This window comes from Pagrus pagrus (genome assembly GCF_965226575.1).
Source record: "Pagrus pagrus genome assembly, chromosome: 9".
NCBI classification, from domain to species: Eukaryota; Metazoa; Chordata; class Actinopteri; order Spariformes; family Sparidae; genus Pagrus; species Pagrus pagrus.
Window position 1 is genome coordinate 9,554,270 of NC_140193.1, and position 25,282 is coordinate 9,579,551.

Genomic DNA, 25,282 nt, shown 5'->3' on the forward strand with positions numbered 1-25,282 from the left:
ATGAGCTTTAACTCAGAGCAAACACAGTGACACATGCTAAACGTTACACCCAATCAGAATAGTGTCCTGTAACACGAGTGCTGTTCATCTCACAGTTATACAGCCGCCAGGACTTGACTGTTAAAGAGCATGATTCAGTGACATTGGCCTTTATTTATATATTAATCATAAATAATGGGTAGTGTAATAGATTGTGAAAGGGATGAGCTAATGCCTGCTCTTATAGCCACTCTATAAACATGGTCATAGTCCAATGATTATTTCAAGGGAGCTGGTTTAGTGCCAGAGGATATTTAGGAAAAAAATACATGTCCTCCCACTCGCTGTGTGTATTATACTCTACCACGGTCCTCATTAAAGATTCCTTCAAGCAAAAAAGCAAAAAAAAAAAAAAAACCCTATTTGCTCGCTCACGATCAATTGATTTATACTATAGGCCAGAACACCAATTTAGGCGCTGAAACTCATTACATAGTGTGGAATATAAATAAAGTCCAAGGTCAAGGCCTTTTCACCAAACAATTATAATTTAATGGAGGGAAACCAAGGCCAATGGATGGAAGAGCTCCTCCGTTTTATTTGAAAGACATATGGTTAGTTCACAGTGTCATCCACTCCCTAAATTCAAACCTCATTTTCAAGTGCTCTCTCTCTTGCCCCAATCACAGATGGGGTCAAATCTTGTCATAGTAACAACAATGAAACGGTCTTGCAGATTTCCATTATTAATGGAAATTGCCACAGTAGAAATAGAACGACAGGCTTTTTTTTTGCTTGTATTGCTTTAGTGAATGACCCTTATCAGTGATTTGAAGCCTTTGTTTGTAGCTATGGTGAAGATTTGGTTACATTTGGAAACATAACTTGGTTAAAAAAAGTGATTTGTATGATATCACATCATAACATTATCAACAAAGTGTGAAGAAACAACATTGTTGATGATAAGTGTGTTAACCAGCTAGATCTGGCCCGTCCTTTCTCCGAATACCACTTTCTACCGCAAGAGGCGTTAGTCTGAGAGCTCCCTGCAATTTCAGCTTGGAGATAAAAAAGCTTAAAGTTTGCTACCTAGTCTAATAAGTAATCAAAATAGACTCACAAAATATCAAGAAAGGGATCTTTTTCCTTTGCTTACTAAACAGAAACATATAATCATACATGTAAAAGCTTAATGGCCCATTAACAAATCTCAAAACACACTCGACATAAACAAAATAAAAAACAGTTTTTGTTTGTCCTTCCACAATCACCTCTGGTTTGATCAAAATAAACCCTCTATTCACAGAGTAAGATGTGAAAATATTCCAGCTCTATGTGCCATTTTCATCTGCTGCTGATACCCTACTCTCTCGGGGAGGTCTGTTCCCCTCAGCTGCATGCAGCTAAAGAACCTGATATTTCCCTCAGGAGTTGGTGGAGACCAAAATTAGAGCTTAAAGGATTGTGAATTTTTTGGACTTGCATTCATCGAGCTAAAAGCTCGCCTTCAGCAGTCCAACTTAGGCAAATCAAGTGAGACTGAGACTTAAAGGTAGGGAGGGCGATTCTTGAGAAAGATTGTTGATTGTTGATGAGTTTCATTCAAAGGTTGTCAAATACTGACACTTTGGGTTTGAATTTTGGGCCAAATACCGACCCAAAGCATCCATATTTGACAGCCCTGGAATGAGAGTCAACAGTCAACTATTTTTCTCAAGAATCGCCTTCCCTACCTTTGAATCATCACAGCCAATGTTCCTGAATGGAGGTCATGGAAGTACGATAATATCTAATTTGAGTCTGTATCAGCTTGTTTGAACATTTATTCTATAGGATATGTTGAAGAGCTTAAAAAAACATATATATTGTGTGGATTGTCCCAATTGAAAATCACTTCAGGCAAAGCAATACATCAGAATCTCATTGCATCAATGACATTAACTTAGATTACATTATCGCAATCGTGTATGTGTCTTTGAATAAAGAATGCCAGCATTAAATACTACACTGTTTATTATAATCCTAATGAGATCATTCTTCTCTGTGAATATTGGTTTTAGCCTCTCTAACTACGATATACTGTATGTATTATTCATTTGAAGCTGGCCCCAGAACAATTAGATTGGAACATTTGCATAATGGTTGGTCACAAAAGTATCTCTATTGACTAATTATGTCGTTGTTTTCCAAATAATGATAAATTGGCCTTTTTGCTGTTTTTTTGTGTGGCGTTTGTGAAGTGCAGCTTTACTACATTGTCTCGAGGCTGCTCATTCCTCTCTGTCGACTGATGTATTGATTCTTTATTATACAGTAGAGCCTGGATGTCACAGATGCCAACACCCAGCTTCATTCCACTGCACCCCGGCGACATTTTTCCTCTCTTTCTAATACGTTTGATTGAACACTCTGCATCATTTACAGCGAGCAGTAAGCTACAGCACACAGGAAATGAGGTGTCGGAGGAGCTTTGTGCATATTACTTTTCTGGTTTTTCTTCTCATTTACTCTGCCCAGTGCATATAAGATGTAGCAAATAATATTGATTTGCATATCTGAGGTGTTCGATTTGGAGTGAAATCATGCATTATTCAAGAGCAAATCACTCATTTCCTTTAATGTTCATGCAGCAGAGTAGGTTCTAAAATATATATGGTTCGACATCAGGTCACAAAGGCTAACAAGCCAAGTCATTTCTTATTTAATGACCGATCTGTATGAATGCAGGCTTTAGGAATGCACACATTGCTGTAAATATACTATAATATTGGTATGTTCTCTCAGTATTCTTCTATTAGCATAAGTGTCTTGTCAAAATGTATAATTTGATGATAATAAAAAGTATTAATATAAATGCCATCATATGCAATAGGTTTTTGCCTTAGCCAGACTTAGTCATATTAATGCAACATATAGTGTTGTATCTGTTCACTGTTTGCTGCTGTTTAACAACATGTAGTTTAGAGTTTAACAAATAAAAAATAATCAAACGAGTAATCATGATTTGAGAATCTGATTAGACAGGCCAACAGACCAGCTGTGCGGTTTGCTGTGGGAGTGTTATATTTAATTAATTCCCGATCATAAATAAATAGCATTTATTTAAACAGTGTGTGTGTTGATTTTATTAAACAGCAAACGCAGTTGTGCAGCAATGTACACTGTCCTGTACACAAATCAAGTGTGACCGAGATTACTTTTTTGTTACATAATGTAAAGCCTCAAAATCTAAATTACCTCATTACCTTACACTTACTAATCCCAGAGACGCAGTGTTATTTTGTCTTTCGTGGAGTTGCCTGGGACTTGTTCACTCGTTTATAAGAAGTAGGATGGGAGTGTGACTTTCATACCTGTCCCGTCTCAGTGGAGAGGTCGTGGACGTGTAAGCTTGGGAGCTTGAGATGGGGTGAGATGGGGTAAGACGGCTGGCCTCTGCTAAAAGAAGAGGAGTGCACCTTCCTGTAGGACAAGTCTGTAAGTCAAGGGGCCAATCCAGTAAAATACAGAAACACAATGATCATTAATGTACAAACCAGGCTACCAAGGACTTTTCATGGAGGCAAACATGTGAATGCTCTTGATTGGCTCTGTCAGTTTGGCCTCCGTCCAAGTCAGCATTTGTTTCATGTGCTGAGGACCAGACTGAAGGTGTAAAGCTGCGGAAACAAGCAAGAACAGAAGATGGCTGCAGTATGGGCCTGGCAGAGCATCACCAAATGCTGGCCATGCATATGCACAAACATGCAAAGGCATTCACATTTTCCCACCTGGGAGCTGATCAGTTCATATGTGCCACTGGCTGACTTTTCTGTGATTAGTCAGGAGTCAAATGACTGCTCATTGTCCTGCAACATCAACATCTTCTCTATTTGTACTAAAAATCACATCATGCAGTCATTTTCTTCTTTTAATTTCCATGAAGAATCTCAGTCCTCAGAGGTTCTGACTTGAGGGAAATATTACTGATGCCTGTGGTCAGTCAAATACAGCTAAATAAGCTCTTTTGGCTGAGTACATCCTTTCAAATGCCAAGGATCTAAAGGTCACACAGGAAAATTATTCTTTTAAAGAGTCCTTCCTAAGACCACTGCACCTTTTAAGAGTGGAAGAGGCTAGGGTGAGCTGCAGTTTACTACTGGTGAGTAACGGCTGTAATATTAACTCTGCTCTTGTTTACCCCATTGCACTTTATATGTTCACTTAGTTCCCATAGAACTGCAATCGCTGAAAGTCTCCGGATGACGCACATTGTTCAGAGACAGCTGTGGCTCAGGGGGTAGAGTTGGATCCCGATGGTCAGGGTGAAAACTTTGTGTGTGTGGGCTTGTGAATGGGGGGAAAAACATTTGTAAGTACTTCAGATAAAAGCCTTTCATAATTGCAATTCATTTAATTGCATTAAAAAGACAGCAGCAGTATGATGGGCTAGTCGTGGAGGTGTGACGCTGTGCTATTGGATAGATATGCCGATATCAATTGACAGGCCCAGATAATGACAGGCAATTATGAGTGAGCATGAGTGAGAGGGGTGAATGAAAGGATGGTATGAGAATTAAACTAAGGACTGAGCATGCGAAAGAGAAGCTAGAGCTTCATGTCAACATCAGAGCACATGTGGGAAAATCTTCTTTGTCATGGTTGGTTCTTATGAACTGCTTTCTGTTGAATTTGGTTTACACTACAATAGACAGTAGCCAGCCAATGTTCCCCTCCACAACTGTGTTAAGGCATACAAAAAAAGAGAATGTCTTATGTGTGTCTGACACGGTTTTAGTAGGAAAACAGTATAACTACCACATTTAAATACTTTAAAATGGCACTTTCTCCCTTCAGGAGGATTCCTAGGTCCACCTCTTAAAATCCTGGTTTTAGTGAGGACAGACATAGTGGCCATTTTCCTCTGACATGGAGCTCAGAGTGCTCCAGATTGCAAGTCCTGTAAAGGTTGGGATCTGATTAATTGTTATAATTTCACTGCTTCCTGATTGATCAACAACTGAAAAGACAATGGATAATGAAAACATCTGGCCATATTTAAAGGTAAAACAACATATGTGATACTCCTGTTCCATTAAACCAAAAACATTAGTTACTGACGTAAATTAGTTTTAAAATATCAACGCACATCTTGGACACATTTATTTAAACCAGTGAAATCATAACAATTTGGCTGAATCCTTGAGTTTATACTTAAGGGGGTGACTTCAAAAATGTTTTTCTCACAAAAAGTCCATGACTCACACATTTCATATGCTGTTTAACCTTCAGTTTATGCTCTAACCTAATGTCCATTGTGAGTATAAGAAAAATCAAATTGTATAAAAGTTTATATTTCTCTCAACACAGTTGTGGAAGGGGGTAAATTGTTCTCTACTGCCTACCCAGGTGTATTTGTTGTGGTGTATGAGGCAATATGTCAAAAGGTTAGTCTTTATTGCCTACGGGCGAAGTACTGCGCTGGAGCACAGTGTAACGAGTGAAAGGCGCTGTACTGCTGTCTGTGCTGTTTATGATATTTTGGCTCAAGTTCAGATTCACAAAAAAGCTTCTGCACTCTCATCTTGCTCATGATTAGATCAGTGATCTATGTAAGATTAATAATGAGGTTAGGGTTGAAAAATGGAGTGCATACAGTAACTGATGTTATTGTAATTGTGGGATTCACAAGAAAAGAGACGGTTAGCTACCATTATAAAGACATTATAGGAAGTCTACGCTGAAGCTGCCTCAGGTCAGGCATCGGGATGCCACTTTGATCATCATCTTGAGCCATAAATTAAAAGAAATAAATCTTTATTTCTTTGGGATGTGATGAATCTCTTAAAATGGAAGTTCAAGGAGTCTCCCCTGCTGATCGCTGCTCTGTTATTTTCTTTTAGGAATTCATTATTCCGCACAAACTGGCAGTGGATCAGATTAGCATGATTATCATAATGAACATAGCTGCTGAAATTCTCCCCTAGAAGCCTCTCGTTTTACATTAAATAGAGGTATTACTTTGGCCCAGCTGATTCCTCCTCATTTACTCCTCAAAGTAGGCAAACAGCAGCATGATTTTTAATTAACATGTTCTTATATCTAAAATCTTGCTAACTGCCTCCACAGTTTGCAATACTTCATTGAATCAAGGATTAAAAAAAGTGTTGGTAGGTCAAATATGACTCTGCATTCATCCTTGATGCTGACCGGCTGCACTGCACGAGTCACATCTTAAAAACTCTTTCCTGCAAATGATTTGTGGGGCATAAATCTCATCTTCAGTACGAGTTAAACGCAAATATGTGTTTGCTTGCAGCAGTGCCGGTAATAAATGTGGAGTATTTAGACTAAATGTGGATGTTTTATTTAATTTATAGTTGTGTTATGGTGAAATAAGACATTTATAAATATTGATGCTGGTCTTAAATGTTTCCCGCTTTACCTGAATAAGCACATCGTGGTACAATTTTTTTTTAGAAGCGTACCAGGGGAACATCTGCCACCAACTCAAGGTGTTATGATTAAACTGGTATTTAAGTGTGTGTTGCCCATTTCATCTGTGGACATTATTCATTTATCAAACCATTACCGAGGATGTGGAGTTTTGCATCTAAAATAATTCGAGGTTTATACATCAGCAATTGCCGAATACAACAGGGACCTACAACCGTTGATATGTTTTTCTGGTTATCTATCCATCTATCCATCTATCCATCCATCCATCCATCCCAGCAATTTGTATTTCAAATTTGATGTGTGTGACAATCAAAGTACAAAGCGGTGCAGAGCAAAGTGATTTAGCTGATTTAAAATAAAATAAAAAATACCAGTGTCAGTGCACCACAAGACATTCAGGAAGTTTGAGATATTTTCATTGTAACGCAGTGTCCTCAACTCACTTTAAGTCTCCAAGAGCAAACCTTCATTAGCTACAGTTAAAACAACTAAATGTAACTTCCTTGAGACAGAAAACTTGATGCTTGAGTATCATCCCCAGGTTGTCAAATACTGACACCTCTGGTTGGCAGCTCGGCTCAGACGCCAGCCCAAAGCATCAGATTTTGACGAGCTGGGGATGAGACTCAAAAATCAACTATTTCTCTCCAGGCTGAATGGGTGTTTGCACTTGCTGTGGCTGATTAGACCTCTCAGGACCATGTCGACGTCTACAAGCCACGCTTGATTAACACCACTTGTCAGTTTTGCTGCATCTGTAGCTTTATCATTCTTATTAGGTTATGTTGTTTTGGTGATCTCCCATAATTTCCAGCATGAGTCTACCTATTGTCAACCTGAGCAGTCGGTCTAATCAGCCAGAAATAAAAGGAAAAGAAAATGTGTGGGTGTGCTGAGCTTTTAAAGCAGAAGGTTTTTAAAAAAATATCAAAACACTAACACTGTAGGAATAGCACATACTGTATATTGTGCATGCTGTCTAACTGATACACCTGAATAAAAGTCACCCATCATTCATGTTATTGGTAACACCTGTTCTTTTCCTACTATGACATATCGAACTGACTGCTGTGAAAATGTATAATACTGAAATTAATAAATGTTAGTTTATTTTTAAGATAAGATAAGATTTTATTGATCCCTCGTTGGGGAAATTGACTTGTTGAAACAGCTCAAGAGTCAAAAGCAGGGGGGTAAACAGTGAATTGAATGGTAGATATAAAGATATCTACTATATATATATATACATACACACACACACACACACACACACACACACACACACACACATATATATATGTATATATAGTAGATATCTTTATATCTACCATTCATTCACTGTTCACCTTATATTCACGTATTCACCTTATAATTACTGCATATAAGCATACTGTATGATTTCAGAGGCAAATGTTTTTTTTCCCAAGGTTGTTGCTGCATTTGCCTTAATAATGTGAATCTAGAAATGCAGTTGTGAAATATTTGACCTTGCAACACACTGTAGTAACACTAATGTATGTATTTGCTCTTGAGGATTCTAATCTCGCAGATAATCATCGCTAATGGCCCAGAGGGTGTTGCAATTACTTGTGCATTTTTTGTTTATTTGCCCCTTTTTTCCAAGCTTAAACAGAACATATTCCATTCAGCTTTGGTCACGCTGTAACCCGAGAGGGCTAAAAATGACATAATGTAAACTGAACATACAGTATGCAGGGTTTCAGCATCTTTCAGCGCCTTCGAACAGGAAGCTGAGGAGATAAGAGCTCCGGTATGGCTGTCAGAGGATGTGTTTCGTGACATAGTGTACCATCCTGTATGTACGACTTTGAGCAATCATCCAACATAGTACAGTAGTTTGGGAATTGACGGAGGCATCCTGAGCACCTCAGCCGTTGAGAGACCATCTGTGTATCCCTGCATGACAGATCAGAGCCGCTGAATATTCATGCGCCATCCCTCCCCTTATCACATTAGATTAGAACCCATGTGGCGAGAAAGCAAGGGGAGAGGCTGACAACACCGTAACGTTGTCAGGGACCCTTACAGCTGTGTGTTAAATAGTACATTTGCCAAATGGACATGTGCTATTGTGTGGCACTGGGTTGGATGTTCTGTGACAGTGTGTCCTTTTCTCTGTAGTGAGTAAACTTTCCTGTGCATTTTGAAATGTATAACAGTTACACATTGGGATCGCCCACTTATTTGAGTCTGATTCTAAATTTAAGACATGGAAGCATTTCAAAAAGGATATTTTTGCTTTCCCTTTTTTTTTGTAAAACGATTGCGGACTTAAAAGTCAAGTGTGTAAATACAGAATGCAAACTCAGCCTTTTCAAGAGCATTGGTGACATTTGAAGATTGAATCCCTGGTGTTTAGTAAGTGATGATCATTAAGAAGCCAAGTTAAGCCTTTATAAATTTCTTTTATTTCCCTTTACTGTATGGATGATGGATTTACAAATAGATTCATCTGCGTGAAGTCATGCATGTGTTTGAAAAGAGCACACACATCAAAAAAGTCCATTCCAAAAGGAGCTTGGAGAGAAATGAAAAGAGCGTTGCTTTAAACACATTCCCAGCAGATGAGGCTGCCAGTTCGCTCATGTATGAAATATGAACTCTCATAGACAAGGTCACTTGGGTTTGACTTACCTAAATATGGCATAGAAATAGTGTGAATCACTTGGGCTTGAAGAGATAGCCAAGAAATATTCATTAGAGAGGAATATCTCCTGCTACCCTTTAAAAGCAATAAAAATGCCCGGGAGGAGGAACTAATATGAGCCATCATTGTGTCAATACAGACGCACACCTACTTGTCCACATCTCCCATCTGTAAATCAGCAGAGGATGGCAGCCCTCATTGTAATAGCCACATTAACTGCGGTAACTCTTACCTTACAAAGTAGAAATAGATGTTGTGAATAAGTCACCGCCCAGTCAAGATGGTCCAAATGTGCTGGGATGTGAGCTCCGAGGGGCGGGAGAACTCCGGGGGATTGTTACAGATCCCATCACGCGGGCGATAAATCTTCTCATTAAGTGGCTGCAGCGGCACGCTGGTAATTGATATCAATGTAGTTGGGGTGGAGATGTGACACATTTACAGTGCTGGTGCACTGGTCAGCTGTGTTTTATGTGCTCTTGTGGCTGCCACATGAATGAGGGTCACCTATGTGCCTCATGAATCCTTAAACAGCTGCTCGCCGCCGTTCGCTTGGCTGGCAGGGGGAGTCGGGCAGTTTGTTATGGGACTTCACCAGCGCTTCTGCAAAGAAGCAATGCGGCGAACATCTGTTGTGTGTACAGAACAATGCTGTGAAGTATAAATATATTTGCATATGCATAGGTTCTACCACCTCCTATAAACGAGGTCTTGAAGTATCAGCACTTTACTGACAAAAAATACGGGGAAGAAATTGTTTACCTTCAGAAATTACGAATGATGGCGACAATGAAATATGCAAATTAATTTCACATATGGTACTCAGTCTCCCACTGTAATTGCTACTCCATATGCAGAAATGAACATTAAAGCTCATTGGGTTTTGCAGTAAACATGAATTATTAAAGGTGCACTATGTAGTTTTGGGGACGACATTTTTTATGCCGAAACAAACTAAATAAACAAACTTTTCATTTTTATGACTGAATAAACAAACTGATCTTAAAGGACAACACAGTTTCATACTGTTTCACTTTGTTTATATGTGGCGGACCCTGCCACCTTTCTAGAGTTAGGGGGACCCTATTATCCTCTGAGAACAGCTTGTTTATTCAGTTATGGAAACAAAAAATAGTGAGTTTGTATTTTTAATTAATAAAAAAATCTCACTTTCTTGCATAGTGCCTCTTTAACGCTGAAAGACATGAAGATACAGCTTTCTGACACTGTTCACTCTTGTTCTTTTCCTCAGGTGCACAAGAGGTGGTGATCAGATGTCCCCTCAATCACATACAGTGCATCGGGACAAAAAAATGTATTCACTTCAACAAACTCTGCAACGGGGCGAGAGACTGCGACGACGGCTACGATGAAGGAGTTCACTGTCGAGGTAAGAGTTAACGGTGCTCTCACATCCATGACTCTTTTTTCCCCTTGGGTTTAGAATACATAAGTGAAATGGGTATTCTCATTATTATGTTAATTAATCAGATTGCGCTCATCTTATTTGGATTATTAAGATTGTGAAATTCCCCTCACACATTAAATCTGCATTACATTTGTAAAATATACAGCTGTGAAAAATGCTTTACTTTAATACCCGGTTAATGCGCTTCAACTAAGATATTCATTAAACCAAACTTCAGTCAAGTAAATTGAAGCTAGAGTGTGCTTGTCGTTGTCTGTAGGAGTTTAAGCACCATTCAATCTCTCCCTTGTATCACTTAGATTCAGCTCTTTCAGGCTCATTGCTCGCTTTAGCTTTAACTTTCAAACTTTAGTTGTTGCCAAGGTCACTTTTCATCATCCCTTCCTGTCAGAGCAGGAAAGAGACACAGTAGGACGGTAGCACCAGGTGACGTGTTGTACACAAGTTTTTGTTGTTGCTCGCATTCTTCTCAACTATAGCAAGCTGCTAAGGACACCTGGCTTCTGTGATAAGGCAACGTCTGCATCCTGATTGCTGCGGTCCTGGCACTACGGTGGCCTCTGTCTGGCAGAAGCCACAACCTATTTTGACCCGTAAGACAGTTAAAGTCATGCTGGGTTTTGTCTCTGTGTGAGTGCTAGGTGCAAGAACACGGTAGCCTCTGACTCACAGTCGGGAGTTGTGAGTCCAAACGCCTGTTTGTTGGCAAGGAGCAGAGAACTCTTGCTCCAGTGTTTCACTCCTTATACTCTGGTTTGCAGTGATGAACTTGCTTTGAAGATTGCCTGGATTAAATCACAATGATTGAAGTGGGAAGTCATAGTAACAATATGAAACATGTTTGTTTTGGTTTAAAAATTGCCATTTATTATCACCTAGAAATATACCTCAGATAACCACCCATATGTTCACATTAATGCATCTTATAGGATATGTACATTCACATTACATGTTTCTGACCTGACTTCCATATCAGAAAGTGGAGGGGGTGGTGGTGGAGTTAAAAAAGAAGGCTGCCAAGCTAGTGACTGCAGTTCAAGTATGCGTTTCAAGTGTGAAAACCACTGGATGTTTTTAACGAGAGACCACAGCGTTAGACCATTTCTAAGCAGGGAACCAGTGTTTATTTTGAGGGCGACCTCAGGCCAATTTCCAGACATGTTTGTGGTAGCCAAAACTGGATTTTTTTGACAAGAAGTCGGGACATGTCCGTCTGTGTTTGTGGAGACAAAAGGAAAAAAATATTTTTGACTAAAAGTCAGGAGATATCCGTCCATGTCTGTGGTGACAAAAAAACTGATGATTTGAACAGATGATATGTTATGTTGGAAGTAGGAACATCTCCCTCCGTGGCATCCAAACCAGGTGTTTTTAAGGAGTTCTCCAGCTGTGTTTGTGGCGACCAAAATGGGGACTTTTTTTCTGACCCTAACCAAGTTGTTTTCATGCCTAACCAAACCTTAAGCACAGCCAAGCTTGTCACAACATAAAATTAAAAATTAAACCTAAAGCAACAAAAGTTGCAGCATAAAGAGATAGAAAGTTTCAGAATATCCATGGTTTTTCAGAAATGTACATTGCCAGCATTTATTCTGGCGACTGTGTTGTTATGTTATGTTAAGTACAACCTTTCTCAGGGCATTGAGATCCTAATATAAGTACGAGAGCATACATTTGATACTTCTTTCAAGTGAATTGTGCCTGAGCTACAAATGATCCTCGGGGCTAATACCTTAGGGTCGGCTCATTGAACCAAACAGCAAAGCAGGATAAGAGGTCTGCAAGACTGGATCAAATATCGTGTTCAAGTCATGTCAGGTTTAATGAAAATGCAAAAAGCAACCCGGGAGAAACGCTCGAGTCAGCTCAGGTAGAACACGCAGGCAGTTCTTGCAGGCTCAGATGTCTTCCATACAGCAGGAGTGCGTCAGCACAGAGAGACATATGCCTGTTAATCCACTGATGCCGGAAGGACGAGGTGATAAAAATCTAAATTATTAGCAGCTTATTCACCTTTATGTTCATAGGAGCAGTCTCGCACATACGGCAAATACACACAAGGATGAGTATTCATACTCCTTGCAACTTGTAAATGACTCTCTCCATTACCAACCCCTTAAAGGAAACTGATTAGAAAACGTTCTAATTTACTGCTGGCTTACAATTAAAAAAATAACAGCAGTAAGCCTCACCTTGCAGCATTTTACTTGCAGCAGTAATGACTCATTGGCCACAGTCTCTAAGAGGAAGTGAAATAAATTTGAAAGGAAAGAAGGTCAGACAAATAGTTTTTTTAATTGCAATTCTGTTCTTTTTAATCTTTCTTTATTTTGGGAGAAAAAGCAACAGCAAAGACGTCCTGGATCCTCCTCCAGAAGTAAATTGCTGCATTCTGCTACTTGAGTGACTAAGTACAAAAAAATGAAAAGGCTTTTATCGCACACAACTTCCCCCCTTTGTTTTCTTACTTTGCAAGCCAACCTTGATCCAAGAGTAAAACAAAATAATGAAAGATGATTTTTTTTTTTTTTTGTCTTTTCTTTTCTTGTTAAAAAGAATAATAGTAATCATATAATCTGATTTTTAAAAGAGAAATATAATTAATTTATCTTTCATGAGTACTTCAAGCGCTGGATATGTTGTTACTTTTTATCTTTATCTAATTAAAAAGCTACGAAAAAGCAGTTTTCGGATTGACTTTTCAAGTGTCTGTACGCTTTTCTGAAGCGTTCAGTCCTCACAACATATATATTGTTGGTACAAAACAATTGATCTTTTTCATAGTTCATTCTGGTTTCAACACCTCCACTCTCCACTTACACAAACTTTATTTTCTCACTTCAACTTTAATTGCAATAAGTTAAATGGAGGATAGAGCCTCACTCCAATACCGCTAAATCCAGGAGCATGTGTGCTCTCTTATGCATCAGTTTAATTTGGATGTACTGCTTTGCATTTTAAATTTTTTTCACTCAGAGCGTCAGGGTTAGAATGTCAGCTATCTTAAAGCCCAAGACTACCGAACGGTCGATCTACTGCATATTTCATTTTGTGTAACACTCCATACTTCTTTCTACCATGAGGGCAACTTTTTGTGTTCACTAAATTTTGTTGTAAATTGAGAAACGAAAAGTTGGTATTGTTAATATTTTTGACCAAGTGATCTGCCGTGCCGTGCACAAATGAAATTCAAGTTTTAAACTCTGCTTTCTGTGGCTCCGACAACACCTTTTCCACTTTCCTTTGTTTTTTTTTTTGCCTGCCTTGCTATGCCCTTGCATAACCCTTAAGGGATTTAACATTATTCTTGCCAAATACATATCATTTCACACATCCCTTGTCAGTGGGTAACATGGCACCTCTGTCTCCTAAACTCCTTTCAGAAGGCACTTTCTGATGTGTGATCTGAATGCTAACAATCCACCTCTCAATGCAACACTGCAGTCAGCTGCTTTGACTTCTTTGCCTAAAGCAGGAGAAAGATTGATTCTTTCACAAGGAATAAATTAGTGAGGAAGAAAAAAGGAATTTCGTTTCCTGCAATCTTTCGACACATTTTTTTTGATTCCGTGGTAAAGATATCACTCTGAGTTTGTGTGGGGCCAACCTTCTGCTTAAGTTCACTCAGGGACACACACTGTACAGTATGCTTAGTCCCGCATGGACAGACCAAACTCTCTGGGAAGCAGGAGGAATTGAGGTCACCAAAGAGAAGTTTTAGGCAACCAGCTGGGTCTCTCACAAAACTTTTTTCCCTCCCTTTCCTGCCCACCTCTTATGAATATACATGCCGAACATCCCAAGAGGCCTTGATATGAAGGTGCCCAGATGGAAAAAAACACCAAACTCTTTTCGCTCACCTTCAGGAAACTTGCTCATTCGTAATCGCACACTCGTGGCTGCGCCATGGGATCTCTGAAGTCTCTTCTGCTTGCGTTGAGCGAGCCCCAAATAAACATAATTCAGCATCAAACGTCATATGTTATCTTCAGGACGGTCCCAGAAAGTTAGCACAAACAAATGTCTGCTAAATGAACATAGTTGTGAGAAAGAACAGCCTGGAGCTTAAAGAACTGAATTTGGAGACGTTGGCTTGGTCTCTCCAAGATTTAAAAATGAAAGCTTAATTTTGATGCTTAATCCATGTCTGCTCAAATTGTTGACTCAATATTTTCACTTTTTCACTAAAAATGTGTTACATCTTAAATTTGTGATTAAACAAAGAATTGTTTTGTTTTTGTTTTTGTTTTTTTTCATGGGAACAAAACAAGACAAAATGGTTAAATAGAAATTACTGTCAGAGCTGAGCTGTCGGGTTTTCATTCTGTTCTTTTAAAACAGTGAAGAATTGTAGACTGGAGACTGGATCATGATAGCACATTTACAGCAGTGTCATCACAGATCACTGATAGAATGATGCCAACTCAACACTGTCACACTGCTGTCTCACAGTGAGTGTCAGCAATGCAGCCTCTACTATATATAGCATATAAAATTACATAACTGGATGATAAAAGATAGATATGTGGCTTAATATTTCATTACTGTTCATTGCCACCACAGTATGGCTAAAGTCTAAAATTTTGATCATCATTTAGTTATGCTTTTACTGCACGTGAGCTTCATTATAAACCCATTGATGCCAAATTACAGTATTTAGTATGCTGAGGAAAAGCTACACAGAATTTTGTTCTGTTAGAGGTGGGAATACTACATGTGCTCTGGAAACCATCAAGAAAAAATCAAAATGATTGATTTTTCTTGTCTCAGTTTGTAGAGAAAGTTGATTTTCTTTTCAAAAGGCAAAAAAATAAAAACAATAATAATGTGAAATAAGTTAATTCTTTTGCTGACTCTTTTGCTAAATATCAGATTTAAACTGGACAAAAGACCATATTACTGAAACTGAATTAGATTAAAGATTTTAATACAAATCCTTATAGTTTTTAAAATACAGTTATGTCTGTATCATACTGTGATTAGTTTCTAGTCACATGAGGTAACTCATTTTATAACTTTTCAAAAATAAAAATAAACGTAAGAAAAATACAGCTTCTTCTGGTCCTTTGTGATTACAACTTTTAAGAGAAACCTACCTGAAGCCTCACACTTTGATCAATTCGACATAACTTTCAATGAATTTGTGCTGAACTCACACTCACACTTAAATGTGTTAAAGTCTATCATTCTAATATTTCTTTTTCTGACTTAAATTTCCTCAAGTAGTAATATTATAAAATACTATGATAGTGGTGGTGAAAAGACCACAACAGTTTTAACTATAGACTATAGCAATTGTTTCTACAAACAAAAAACATTTAGAATATGCTATACATGCTATGTATATGCCATACAAATGCTATATTCACATTAAAAAAGTATTTTTTTTCAGTTAGAAAGATGGCCCTTCCTTGCATTAAACTGTCTATGGAGTAGAAAGAAGGAAAATATGAAACTGGTGCTACATGACCAGAGAAAACTGGTCACTGTTGCTCAAAAGGTAGAAACCTACAACAACCAGAATGCACTGCACTTTACCAGACCTATGAACACTGCTGCTGATGGGTTCTGTATTGCGAGTTGTGCCTGGCTTCGTTTTTTGAAACAGGAAAAGCTGCCAGCTGGTAACAAACAATGTCACATTACAGCTAAACAGAGCACTAAAATATGTGTATCAAAACATTTTTGACAAGAAATAGACGATGATCAGGATCAGGGTTCATATTTAATCGGAATAGCCTTGTATTATAGTGCAATCAGAGTTCTTTAAGCCTCTGTTTTCACAATACAGGAACAACATCACGGCCACTTACTGGATATATGGCAGTTACAAACTATCTAGTTTGATGTAAGTTTGGTGAGATGTCCCTTACTCGATCTGAGAGAGAGAGAGAGGGAGAGGAGGGTGGCTGTTTCTCTCCTCAGCCGACTACACTCTTTGTGTCGGTGAATGCAGGCGTACAAAAATGCGGAATAACAATCTGTAGTTGACACAACAGCACTGAAATAGGGGTGTTCTGGGTGCAGGCGAAATGGAGAGAAGTTTATTGTTCGGCTGCACATACTGACATTGTGGTGGTACAATGCTTGTTGGAAATCGGCAAGATTCCCATTTCCACACATTGGCTTCAGTCACTTGCATGCTGCACGCTGCCGTTTGAGAGTGAATGCCCAGGCAGATCATCAGCATTAAGTTTTATGAGCCAGATGCATGGTATAAAACATCACAGCCTGGGTTCGGTTTCCACAGCAGTGTGAATATTGGCTTAAGCAGCTATCCGGCTATGAGATTTTTTTTTCATGACCTTGCAATACCATGCTTTGGCCATCATAGGGATATTTTCTTTCTTATAGTGCACATGATGCAAAGGTAGGAGAGCATGCACCTGGGAGTTGGAGTGAGCCAAACAGTAATTACATGAAGATCCACATTAAAAATGCATGTTACTTGTGATTTTCGCTTGAAATACCAGAAAAAACATCTGTTAAAGTTATTGCTTTTGCTGTGCGCAATCTGTGTGGAGAGCACAAGGAAAAAGCAGTTCTGCTGTGATTTTTTTCTCACCATATTTTTGCAAATACTATCATAGGAGCGAGCATTTTTAGCTGCCTTAGCTTTCGTTGACAAAATAGCACAAAACCTGAATCAACAACAATTTAAGTTATTGACTTTTGATGGTAGTTGATGTTGCTGGGTTGTCCTCTATATCTTCTGTTTATCTGAACTGAGAAGCAATTATGTTCCGACTGCAGTGTCTTCTAATTCAGAGTGAATGTTTGACTCACATAGCAGAATTTTTAGAGCAGTTATACGTGTTAAAAGGTGTCTGCTAATATGGGGACGACATGCACTTCACGTCTGTCACTTCTGCTGACATTTAAACAACACATTAATAAGCACCCTGGTATTTTTGTCCCTGACTAAGCTCGACCCGAACCATTACGTTCATCATTAATAACCTCGTTTAGTAATAGCTCATGATTACTTGACATTTACTGCAGAATCAGTCATCGTCATGTGTTGATGGTGTGAAGTGTGGAGCAGCGGAAATTCCTCCTCACACAGAAAACAGGTCAATTTGAATATCAAAACAGCACACAATGGATATAATTCATGCTTTGTTAACCTTTCAGCCTACGAAAGAGTGAGGCCTGTGAAGCTAGCTCAGACAGCTCGAGACGCACTGCAAAAACCCCAGTGTGAGTGACTCGACTCACGTACTGTATAGACATATCCAGAGCCCCTTCTCTACTGTAGTGTTCTGTTTAAGCTGTCACGCGTGTGCTCACTCTCTCAATGCCAATGAAAGAGCTGCTTCACTGCTCACAATACAAGCAGGGCTGCCACAGTTATTGCTGGCGCTTGCTATTCCATTTCATCCTCATGTAGGCTCTGATTCTGAGCTTTTTCCCCCCAGTGGGGAAGTTTGTTGCTCCCCAATCTCTCTACTCTCTCTTTGTGTGAAGCTTTTAAGTGTATTCTCTGAGGGGGAAAAATAGATCAATGTTCTGTTTCAGCATTTTAATATCTATTCTGTCTAAATTCGGTTCACATGAGTTGAATGAACTGTAATTCTCTCCATGTGCTTCTACCATTGTTAAAATTTGTGGGTTCTGAATAACGTCAGTAACGCTGTTAATGTTGGGCTTACGCATGACCTGAGTGTTATATCAGTCAATGCGTCAGTAGACCTGGATCCAGTGGTCCAGTTTAAACAATGGGTAGGAAGCTCAAGAGCGTCATGCAAAATGAGAATCATCCAATGTTCGGTGCTTTTAGTGAGCTGAAGAGCTCTTTTAGCGACAGGCTTGTTATGCCGAGATGCTCTTCTGAGAGATTCAGGAAGTCTTTTGTACCGGCTGCAGTGAAGTTTTTTAATGAACACTGCTGCTGACTGTCACTGTTAGCCAATCTAAGTACTGTGGAATGTTGCTCGCCATGAATATGTTGAATATGTTAGGGTGCAGTCATACTGATATGTGCACTCTTTATCATTGTGTATTATTATAATGTTGCTGTTCTCTCCCCTTATTTTATACTGCTCTGAGATGTGTATGTCTTTTTAAATGTTTTCCTACTTTTTGTCTTATATGTATGGTGACACTCCGTTTAAGTATTTAGTATCCTACCGTACCATACCACACTGTACTTTACCGTATCGTATCGTATCGTATCGTATCGTATCGTATCAAATTGTATCGTATCGTATGGTGGAATGTTATTAAGCACAAATACTCAAGTAATGTACTTTACTTGAACAACAACTACCTGTTACATTTTCAGATAGCTTTAAAAAAAAAAAAAAATTATCTCCAAATGTGTGACTTTGAATGTGATTAAATTTGCTTACTTCTGAAGCTAAATGAAGTATTAAAAGAAAAACAACCTGGAAAAGCTGGAAAATTCATTGTCACAAAGCTGAAAACAGGGCATGACAAGAAGACATTTTATAAATCAGTGTTTCTCACAGAACAGTGATGCTACAACAAGTGATGATCTTAGAGAATATGTTGCATAAAATACACTTCACTGAGGTAGTTAGCGCCTAGCTTAGCAGGTACTTGTACAGTGTAAAACGCAGCTCAAGGAAAAAGGTGCCAGAATATCTCAGTTAAACGTTATCAGGTAACTCATCGTTTCCGCCTCATCACCTTGGAAAACACCTATTGAAGAACTGAGACCTCCATGCTTGTGAAACAGCTTGTCCTGTCAGTCTGGAGAGCTAACATCCCTTTTAGCGTTTAGCAGCTACAGTCCAAACCTGTAGCTGCTTGAATTCATCCTGAAAATGATAATATGCAACACATCCATATTTGAACTTGGATGAATTCACTGTTTTCTTTGAATTGATAGGGTTAAACACTGAGTCAACCATTTATTTACATTTGTATCGTTTTAAGTTGGGTGGCATCTCTACACTGAAAGCATTAAAAAGCCATTATAACTGTGTTACTCGTACCTATTGTGAATTAGATACATGGATGCGGGAACTAGAGGTGCTGAGGGGGGTGCAGCATCCCCTAAAACGAGGCTATAACATGTGCCGAATTTACAAGAAGGCCCAAATGATTAAGAATTTGTCAGAAACAGTGCTTCATAAAGTTTTTATAACTCCTCCTAACTCAACAGTTCACAAAATTGAGCGATTTTATAAGGGAGTCTGGGGAATTTATCTCCCTCATCATCTCTTTGCTGTTGTTGACTGTAGTTGCTGTGGCTGCTTTGATCTATAGTATGTTGGTGTTCAAGTGTGTTTGTTAAAGGTTCAACATTCTCAAATTGTTGTAAATTATATATGTGAATAATGATTAGACACATTTTATCCTGGCTAATTTAACTCATACAAAAAACATGAATGTTGTGCACCATTTAGTATGACGTCATTATATAGACTGATCCCTCAGCACCAGCAGCTGTGACTGACTTCCCCCATTCCTAGTTAGATTTTATATGCTGGTTACATATTGGCTTTGATCTGTAAAATTAATAATTAGGTTCATGACACTGAAAGGAAAGACGAACAATGTCACAAATTGCTACCTGGAGCATAGCTGTTTGTGATTAAGTACATGATTGGACTTTCAGTGTCAACCTGTGTCGATTTCACTCACTCAAACAGAAAATCGTCAGCAAAAATGATCCACTGAATACTGCCGAATGTTACAATGATGAGGTGCGTCTGCCTCTCCCTGCACTCCGCGATGACAGCCTCTTTAATGTTTTTGATTCAAAAATACGTGGATCTATTTCTGCCACGTAAGGGTAATCCGGACTTTTATGCAGCGTCGATTTCCATGTCACAGCACAACTTGTCAAAGGCAATGGGTTTGCCCTCTGCAGAGAAAGCACTGATTTAAGCTATTTGGGGATTTAAATTAAAGTTGCCTTCTAGAGTACATTGGCTTGAAAAGTAGCGGGGTAAAAAAAAAAATAAATCTCATTACTGACGTTGAAGCGAGGAAGCATTGTCTCCCCGGCTCATCTTCTTCGGCAAACACATAACTTAATCGTTTTTTTCTAACACTCTCTGACATTTTGACACTGAAAATAATACGGAAAACATTAACGTACTTTCTTCTTATGATAAAGCTTCTGAAAATAAACAATGTCAAACATGCACCTTCCCTCCCACACTCTGCCTCCGAACAGCATTCAATTATCTCACTTGATTAACTTTTCATTACGACAACTCAAACAAACAAACACTTTTCTCCGGGGTGAAGGGGCCCGTGATAAGTGATGCTCTTGTTCCGAAACGACTAGCCATGAACACAGCTCCATAATTTTTTTAGTTTTTTTTTTGGTATTCTCAGTAGGTTGAAAATGTGCTGCCAACCAGCCTTGCAGACTGCAACATATTAGCATATTTATTAAATTTTTGCCCCTCTAATGGATGGAACATTTACAGTAAGTAGTCAAAGTGATCGCTCTCCTCTCTCAGCGCTGTGCTCTGCTTTTTACTGTGTTATTCTACCTCACTGCAGTCACTTCTCCACCAAAGATGAGGCTGTAATTTTCGATAGTGTTATTACCTACTTCTGCTGTCGATACAGATGCATTTGGTGATTTAAAAAGTGATTTCCGAGGAATTTGTCAAAGTATTACATGACATTAAAGTCATCCAATTTTAAATTCTGTGTCAGGGTTTGCTTGGCTCTTTGAGGAGTTTACGTTCCAGACCTTGTTATCCTGGTAACACTGGTTAGGATTGACTGCCAGGCCCCACTACACACTATATAAATAACAGCAGACACTGGCAATCAATATTTCATGCATCTTACTTTGTTGTTCCACAATCTGGCAAGATATTGTCACTCATATCATTACTCTCACTAATATGAGGAAACAATCTGGTGTCATCAAATCCTATTACAGCGGATTTTCTTCCTCAGGAGTGGTTAGAATTAAAATTTCATTGTTTGCAGGAAGATTTCAACACCCACATCCGTAATGTTTCTTCCAATATTTAAGGGCATGTCAGAAGCCTGGCAGTGTACCAGTTCTCAAATCCCTCAGCGAATTGTGCTTTGAGGGATTAACAACATTTACTGTCACATTTGAGCCCTGGTTTGAGCTACAGGATTACATTTTTTTGAGAACTACATGTATATGCGCTTGTATCTCTCAATTTCTTGGGAAAATTATACCTTCTAGACCATCCGGACAGCTCCATGTCACATCAAAGCCGACACACTTAAGCTTCTCAGATAACTTTCCAAAAGCCTTGTCAATAAATGGTGTCACTCCAATCATTGCACATCTTATACAAATAATATTTCCCTGCACATACTTCTGGAAACTCTTGAATGTATGAACCTCGGGGAATTCATGACCCAATTTCATCGTTGTGAAATCAATCTTGTCATTCCTGCCACCCAGAGGATCCCAACCACAGCTACAGACCTACAGAATGGGTTAAGCCTCTAATTTATGGGTGAGAAATCCACTCATTAAAGGTCCTTGAGCCAGCCTGGGTGTACCTCCTGTGTCGGGTTTGCATCCTAATTTGGTCCCACATTAATTACAGGCCTTGACTGCAAACAGAGTTTTCGGGTAAGACTGGCTTTTCACACACAAAGGCCATGGCCATCTCTAAAGGGAAACCATAATTAGGCCAGATGGGGCAATCTAACTGTTAGCCTTGGGTTAGCCTTTTCTCGCCCATGGTGAGGCTTCGTGTTTGTATTGGCAGAGGGACAGTGCCACGCTCACCATTCATATGCTGCCATCTGTGTGGCTGAATGCGGATGGTCTGAGAAACTTCTGCTCGAGTGGTCTGCTTGATAGATGTGTGACATTTTGTGTTAGTGATGGTGTGGAGTGAATTTTCTGGCCCAACTTGGCAAAAATTCAATGCTGCTGTCAGTGGAACCAAACTTGTCTAACTGAAGTCAGTGATACTGCAACTATTATGCATGTTTTCCTTGATTCTGAAGAAGATCGAACCTTTTTTGGATGAATTTGTGGAAACGGCGTCTAAGATTCAGGCTTCTGGGTAGCTGTCCTCCATGGCAACCTTTGACAGACACATGAGAGCTGGAGTTGTAGGAGATATGCTGTAAACTTTTGTGGTGCACTGATGACTAGAGCAGGTCTGTATTGAACAGTGATAAAAGTCCCCAATGCATTGGTTATGTACCATTAGTGAATCCCTTTAAAACCATTGTCTGTATAAAATAAGTGGAAGTAGTCTCTCAGAAGTGCCTTGAGGCTGCATTCTTTCTAATGACCAGCAGGTTGCGACACTACTGGTTTCAAAATAGGTCAGATTGTATGTAGGCTTATGGGAAAATTACCTCACTTCTCACCTTATCTATTACGATGTTGTGTCAGTGATGGTGTGGAGTGAATTTTTCTGCCCAAAATTGACAGAAATTCAATGCTACTGGTAATAAAACCAAGACATGTTTAGCTGAAATCTGAGTTCTCTTTACTTTTGTGTAGGATAATATAAACTATGGTGATACTGCAACTTTGTGCTTGTTATGCATCGTTCTGAAGAATACCTTTTTTGGATGAATGTCTGGAGTAAGATTTGTGTCTAAGGTTCAGGCTTCTGGTTAGCCGTCCCCCATGGCAACTGTTGACAGACACTTGAGAGTTGGAGTTGTAGGAGACAAGCTGTCAACTTCTGTGGTGCACTACTGACTAGAGCACACAATAGCTCTGTATTGAACAGTTATAAAAGATGTTTTTCCTCTTTTTACCAAGTCTCCAATGCATTGGTTATGTACCATTAGTGAATAGTTTAAAACCATTGACTGTATAAAAGAAGTGGAAGTAGTCTTTGGCTGCAGAAGTTCCTTGAACCTGCATTATTTCTTATCACCAACAGGTTGCGACTCCACTGGTTTCAAAAAGAAGTCAGATTGTATGTAAGCTTATGAGAAAATGACCCACATTCTCACCTAATTTATTAGCACAGTAACCAGTTTACTAATGAGTCTATGGTCTCAATCTTTAGTTCCAAGTCTTCTTTAATACACCACGATGTTCATTTTGTAAATTTTAATCATATTTAGAGTAAAATAGATGATAAAGTGGGGCATGTTTACAGCTGTGATTGACAACTCGCTACCATAGTGACCTGTCAATCAGGATAATGGTTTAGCAATGCATATCCATGGCACTGTGTACATATAAATTAACGTTAAGGTGGTATTCCACCTGGGAAATTGAGGCTTTCAGGCTACTTTTAGGTCATGTTATATCAGCTACGTAGTGTTCACCACCACCGAAGATATTGCTCCAACCAAATTGCAGTCAGCCACCACTGCAAGAAATTAAAAAAAAAAAAAAATCAATTTCTTCTTTTTTTGTAATTAGAATTTTGACAAAAAAGGGCATACAAATCAAATAATTTCCTTTTTCATTTGATTTTACTGGCTATAGACACTAAGATTTTTGTTATCTTAATTACCAGAACTGCAAGGGTTGATCAGTACAAGTAGTTTTCAGCAATTCTTTATATTGTCTGATAAATTCATTACAAACTCAGCTAATTAAACAGTATCTACTGTATGCCTTAAATTGGCTGGTTCCCCTCCCTATTGTGAAAACTGGACCTCATGGTTTGTTCTAATTTAAGCACACCATTTGGCAGAGCTATATTGACATTGCAAATTTCCAGATGACTGATAGAATTTAAGCAAATGATAATTTTCTCAAAACCCGCTATAACCGAGCCTACCGTATTTCAACCCACCATCTTTTTTTTTTAACAGGCATAATGTGAAAACAGATGGAATTAATTTTGTGCAATTGCTAGAATCATTCTGTTGATACATCTGATTAGAGTAAATTAGACTGCACCAGACTGCAAATTAGACCAGGCTTGCTGTTGTGAATACATACTGAGATACATTTAATGGCATATTCACAGTGATTTCAACATTTTATAAATCTGAATTTTCTACATTGTGAAAGTGGATGACTGGGCTCAGCCTGTTTACTGTTTTGTTTACCAACTCATGAATATTTCTGCATGCGCTCTGAACTTCAGCAGTCACTTCTTTTAAGGTGCAGGCATTATACTTTTGAGAGAAGGGAAGGAATTAAGTATGCAGTTTCTCACATCGTGTTTGTGGCCACAGTTCGTAATTTTGCTCTTTCTTTGCCAATGAGTCTTTCATCACAGCTGTATTATCCTTCAATTGCAGGAGACGGCATGCAAAAGTTTCTGTTATAATGTTAGTGTTTAATAATATCAACTTTGAAAAGGGTAAATCACAGAAAATTAAAAGCTTTAACTAACTAAACCATACTTCCACATACAGCATATTTGCAGACTATCGATGCCATTACATGTACTTCACTATTGACTCACGTTCTCAGAGGTAGCAAACCATAGCTACAGATATATGAAAGGCATCGGGCAGACTCAGTGGCAGATATACAATCCCTGCAGCACTCTGTGTTTGCCAAGAGGGAAAGCTGATCATCTGGCGTCTTTGAGCAGATATAAGGATTAGCTTTGAATATCCTCAGCCCGGCATGTTGTCGTTTTGCATACAGCTTCACAACGGGGAAGTGTGCTAGTACCACGCGATGAATAATAACGCACAGGTCACATGGGGTCCACACAAGCTTGAGAGCAAGTAAACAGAGATGGCTGAAAGCAGCATCAGTTTTTGACCCACCTGTCAAGAGCTTACCCACCTACTACCTCAACATTGTAATACATTTTTCCAAATTGTGTTTATTCATGTGGTAATGTGTAAGGTTTGCAGAATTTTATTTAGAGGAGGAAAGAACCCATACAGAGATC

The 25,282-nt window shown here is 38.9% G+C and overlaps 1 protein-coding gene across 4 annotated transcripts in view; it reads left to right on the forward strand.

Annotated features, from left to right (window-relative positions):
* The window catches only part of lrp1bb (low density lipoprotein receptor-related protein 1Bb), a 285,606-nt gene that overhangs the window by 93,238 nt on the left and 167,086 nt on the right, over window positions 1-25,282 (forward strand). For all 4 annotated transcript variants that reach the window (XM_084361717.1, XM_084361720.1, XM_084361718.1 and 1 more), the window contains exon 2: window positions 10,338-10,475. In XM_084361717.1, coding sequence (XP_084217843.1) covers window positions 10,338-10,475 — 138 coding nt within the window. The remainder of the gene's footprint in view (window positions 1-10,337; window positions 10,476-25,282) is intronic.